Source organism: Xiphophorus couchianus, chromosome 8, assembly GCF_001444195.1.
Source record: "Xiphophorus couchianus chromosome 8, X_couchianus-1.0, whole genome shotgun sequence".
NCBI classification, from domain to species: Eukaryota; Metazoa; Chordata; class Actinopteri; order Cyprinodontiformes; family Poeciliidae; genus Xiphophorus; species Xiphophorus couchianus.
In genome coordinates, this window is record NC_040235.1 from 578,057 (window position 1) to 583,448 (window position 5,392).

Below are 5,392 nucleotides of genomic sequence, written 5' to 3' on the forward strand. Positions count from 1 at the left end.
CTCCTGCTGTTCCCTGAGGCTCCTGCTGTTCCCTGAGGCTCCTGCTGTTCCCTGAGACTCCTGCTGTTCCCTGAGGCTCCTGCTGTTCCCTGAGGCTCCTGCTGTTCCCTGAGGCTCCTGCTGTTCCCTGAGGCTCCTGCTGTTCCCCGAGGCTGCTGCTGTTCCCTGAGGCTCCTGCTGTTCCCTGAAGTTCCTGCTGTTCCCTGAGGCTCCTGCTGTTCCCTGAGACTCCTGCTGTTCCCTGAGGCTCCTGCTGTTCCCTGAGGCTCCTGCTGTTCCCTGAGACTCCTGCTGTTCCCTGAGGCTCCTGCTGTTCCCTGAGGTTCCTGCTGTTCCCTGAGGCTCCTGCTGTTCCCTGAGGCTCCTGCTGTTCCCTGAGGTTCCTGCTGTTCCCTGAGGCTCCTGCTGTTCCCTGAGGTTCCTGCTGTTCCCTGAGGCTCCTGCTGTTCCCTGAAGTTCCTGCTGTTCCCTGAGGCTCCTGCTGTTCCCTGAGGCTCCTGCTGTTCCCTGAGGCTCCTGCTGTTCCCTGAGGCTCCTGCTGTTCCCTGAGGTTCCTGCTGTTCCCTGAGGCTCCTGCTGTTCCCTGAGGTTCCTGCTGTTCCCTGAGGCTCCTGCTGTTCCCTGAGGCTCCTGCTGTTCCCTGAAGTTCCTGCTGTTCCCTGAGGCTCCTGCTGTTCCCTGAGACTCCTGCTGTTCCCTGAGGCTCCTGCTGTTCCCTGAGACTCCTGCTGTTCCCTGAGGCTCCTGCTGTTCCCTGAGGTTCCTGCTGTTCCCTGAGGCTCCTGCTGTTCCCTGAGGCTCCTGCTGTTCCCTGAGACTCCTGCTGTTCCCTGAGGCTCCTGCTGTTCCCTGAGACTCCTGCTGTTCCCTGAGGCTCCTGCTGTTGCCTGAGGCTCCTGCTGTTCCCTGAGGCTCCTGCTGTTCCCTGAGGCTCCTGCTGTTCCCTGAGGTTCCTGCTGTTCCCTGAGGCTGCTGCTGTTCCCTGAGGCTCCTGCTGTTCCCTGAAGTTCCTGCTGTTCCCTGAGGCTCCTGCTGTTCCCTGAGGCTCCTGCTGTTCCCTGAGGTTCCTGCTGTTCCCTGAGGCTCCTGCTGTTCCCTGAGGCTCCTGCTGTTCCCTGAGACTCCTGCTGTTCCCTGAGGTTCCTGCTGTTCCCTGAGGCTCCTGCTGTTCCCTAAGGCTGCTGCTGTTCCCTGAGGTTCCTGCTGTTCCCTGAAGTTCCTGCTGTTCCCTGAGGCTCCTGCTGTTCCCTGAGGCTCCTGCTGTTCCCTGAGGCTCCTGCTGTTCCCTGAGGCTCCTGCTGTTCCCTGAGGCTCCTGCTGTTCCCTGAGGCCTAAACCTGGACGGACGCTCCAGGTGGAGCAATAGAGGATTATTCTGTCCTCATTTTCAGCCATTTGTAATAAGTGGAAATAAAAAGTCACATTTGTTGTTTGATCACAAACTGAGCCAAGAAATGTGAGTTCAGAATGTGAAGTCCAGTAGATGTAAATGTTTCTGAGTTCCAGCATTGAAACTGTTACATTACAACAGAAATATAAAACCAGCATCAAAAGCTTGTGAACAACATTTAACATGTGGTGACTGAATGTGGGACTCAAACTGGGACCAGTTGAATCTGAGCAGGTCGCTCACCTTCACACCCACAGAGAAAAACCCCAGAAACTTTGTTCCAATGGAGCCGCTCATTGAAGTCTCCCTGGAAACGTCGACGGCTCCTGTGTTGAAGACTCTCTGCTTCACAAAAGCCAGTTTTTCTCCCTCCTTTGGGTGGAGCATGTCCAGGACTTTCTGCTCCAACTTTCTGCAGGAAAGGAGAAACGTTGAGGTTTGAGTTGCTGCTTGGAGAAACCAGGAGGGGATTGTGGGAGGCCCTACAGGCTCCTGAAGCTCAGCTCTTCCAGGTCATCAGAGCTGAAGTGTTCACTCATCAGGGTCACCATGGAGGATTCGTCCACATTTTTCACTTCTGCAGTCACATCCACCTGGACATCAGCACTTCCTCCACCTGCTGCTACGCCTCCACCCAAACAGCTGGAAACGTGGAAATCCTTCACCAAAATCTCAGCTCTCGGCTCTGGAAGGACAAACAGTGGATGAGAGTTAGAATAACTCAGTCCAGTCAGCAGATGGCGCTGTGGCAGCAGAGAAAATCAGTCATAATTTCAAACATTAAATCCATATAAATGTGTTCATGTTGGGCTTCAGCTGCTGGCAACCAGAGAGCAGATTCTGACAGGACCAGAGCAAACAGACGGCAGTAAACTGCTGATAACACATCTATACTTCATTATCTATACTTCACTATCTATACTTCATTATCTATACTTCACTATCTATACTTCATTATCTATACTTCACTATCTATACTTCATTATCTATACTTCATTATCTATACTTCATTATCTATACTTCACTATCTATACTTCATTATCTATACTTCACTATCTATACTTCACTATCTATACTTCATTATCTATACTTCACTATCTATACTTCATTATCTATACTTCATTATCTATACTTCACTATCTACACTTCACTATCTATACTTCACTATCTATACTTCATTATCTAAACTTCATTATCTATACTTCACTATCTATACTTCACTATCTATACTTCATTATCTATACTTCACTATCTATACTTCATTATCTATACTTCACTATCTATACTTCATTATCTATACTTCACTATCTATACTTCATTATCTATACTTCACTATCTATACTTCATTATCTATACTTCATTATCTATACTTCACTATCTATACTTCATTATCTATACTTCACTATCTATACTTCATTATCTATACTTCACTATCTATACTTCATTATCTATACTTCACTATCTATACTTCATTATCTATACTTCACTATCTATACTTCACTATCTATACTTCATTATCTATACTTCACTATCTATACTTCATTATCTATACTTCATTATCTATACTTCACTATCTACACTTCACTATCTATACTTCACCATCTATACTTCACTATCTACACTTCACCATCTATACTTCACTATCTACACTTCACTATCTATACTTCACCATCTATACTTCACTATCTACACTTCACCATCTATACTTCACCATCTATACTTCACTATCTATACTTCACTATCTATACTTCATTATCTAAACTTCATTATCTATACTTCACTATCTATACTTCACTATCTATACTTCATTATCTATACTTCACTATCTATACTTCATTATCTATACTTCACTATCTATACTTCACTATCTATACTTCATTATCTATACTTCACTATCTATACTTCACCATCTATACTTCACTATCTATACTTCAGCATCTATACTTCACCATCTATATTTCACCATCTATACTTCACTATCTAAACTTCACCATCTATACTTCACTATCTATACTTCACTATCTATACTTGACTATCTATACTTCATTATCTATACTTCATTATCTATACTTCACTATCTATACTTCACCATCTATACTTCACTATCTATACTTCAGCATCTATACTTCACCATCTATATTTCATCATCTATACTTCACTATCTATACTTCAGCATCTATACTTCACTATCTATATTTCACTATCTATACTTCAGCATCTATACTTCACCATCTATATTTCACCATCTATACTTCACTATCTATACTTCACCATCTATATTTCACCATCTATACTTCACTATCTATACTTCACTATCTATACTTCACTATCTATACTTGACTATCTATACTTCATTATCTATACTTCATTATCTATACTTCACTATCTATATTTCACTATCTATACTTCAGCATCTATACTTCACCATCTATATTTCACCATCTATACTTCACTATCTATACTTCACCATCTATATTTCACCATCTATACTTCACTATCTATACTTCACTATCTATACTTCACTATCTATACTTCAGCATCTATACTTCACCATCTATACTTCACTATCTATACTTGACTATCTATACTTCACTATCTATACTTCACCATCTATACTTCACTATCTATACTTCAGCATCTATACTTCACCATCTATACTTCACTATCTATACTTGACTATCTATACTTCACTATCTATACTTCACCATCTATACTTCACTATCTATACTTCAGCATCTATACTTCACCATCTATATTTCATCATCTATACTTCACTATCTATATTTCACCATCTATACTTCACTATCTATACTTCACCATCTATACTTCACCATCTATACTTCACTATCTATACTTCAGCATCTATACTTCACCATCTATATTTCATCATCTATACTTCACTATCTATACTTCACTATCTATACTTCACCATCTATACTTCACTATCTATACTTCAGCATCTATACTTCACCATCTATATTTCATCATCTATACTTCACTATCTATATTTCACCATCTATACTTCACTATCTATACTTCACTATCTATACTTCACCATCTATACTTCACTATCTATACTTCAGCATCTATACTTCACCATCTATACTTCACTATCTATACTTGACTATCTATACTTCACTATCTATACTTCACCATCTATACTTCACTATCTATACTTCAGCATCTATACTTCACCATCTATATTTCATCATCTATACTTCACTATCTATATTTCACTATCTATATTTCACCATCTACACTTCACTATCTATACTAAACAGTGACAACCATGCCGCCGCCGCCCCATGCCGCCGCCGCCCCTTGCCGCCGCCGCTCCATGCCGCCGCCGCCCCTTGCCGCCGCCGCCCCATGCCGCCGCCGCCCCTTGCAGCCGCCGCCCCTTGCCGCCGCCGCCCCATGCCGCCGCCGCCCCTTGCCGCCGCCGCCCCATGCCGCCGCCCCATGCCGCCGCCGCGCCATGCCGCCGCCGCCCCATGCCGCCGCCGCCCCATGCCGCCGCCGCCCCATGCCGCCGCCGCCCCATGCCGCCGCCGCCCCTTGCCGCCGCCGCCCCTTGCCGCCGCCGCCCCATGCCGCCGCCGCCCCTTGCAGCCGCCGCCCCTTGCCGCCGCCGCCCCATGCCGCCGCCGCCCCTTGCCGCCGCCGCCCCTTGCAGCCGCCGCCCCTTGCCGCCGCCGCCCCATGCCGCCGCCGCCCCTTGCAGCCGCCGCCCCTTGCCGCCGCCGCCCCATGCCGCCGCCGCCCCTTGCCGCCGCCGCCCCTTGCAGCCGCCGCCCCTTGCCGCCGCCGCCCCATGCCGCCGCCGCCCCTTGCAGCCGCCGCCCCTTGCCGCCCCATGCCGCCGCCGCCCCTTGCCGCCGCCGCCCCATGCCGCCGCCGCGCCATGCCGCCGCCGCGCCATGCCGCCGCCGCGCCATGCCGCCGCCGCCCCATGCCGCCGCCGCCCCATGCCGCCGCCGCCCCATGCCGCCGCCGCCCCAT

General features: G+C 47.4%; 1 protein-coding gene across 1 annotated transcript; it reads right to left on the reverse strand.

The window, feature by feature from the left end:
* Positions 1-4,663: 4,663 nt before the first annotated feature.
* Positions 4,664-5,392, reverse strand: LOC114149888 (spidroin-1-like). The gene has a single exon (XM_028025988.1). The coding sequence runs from the start codon at positions 5,390-5,392 to the stop codon at positions 4,664-4,666; it is 729 nt and encodes a 242-aa protein (XP_027881789.1).

Bases quoted from the DNA above. Each gene is read 5' to 3' on its own strand.
- LOC114149888 (XM_028025988.1), bottom strand. From the start codon at position 5,392: ATGGGGCGGCGGCGGCATGGGGCGGCGGCGGCATGGGGCGGCGGCGGC.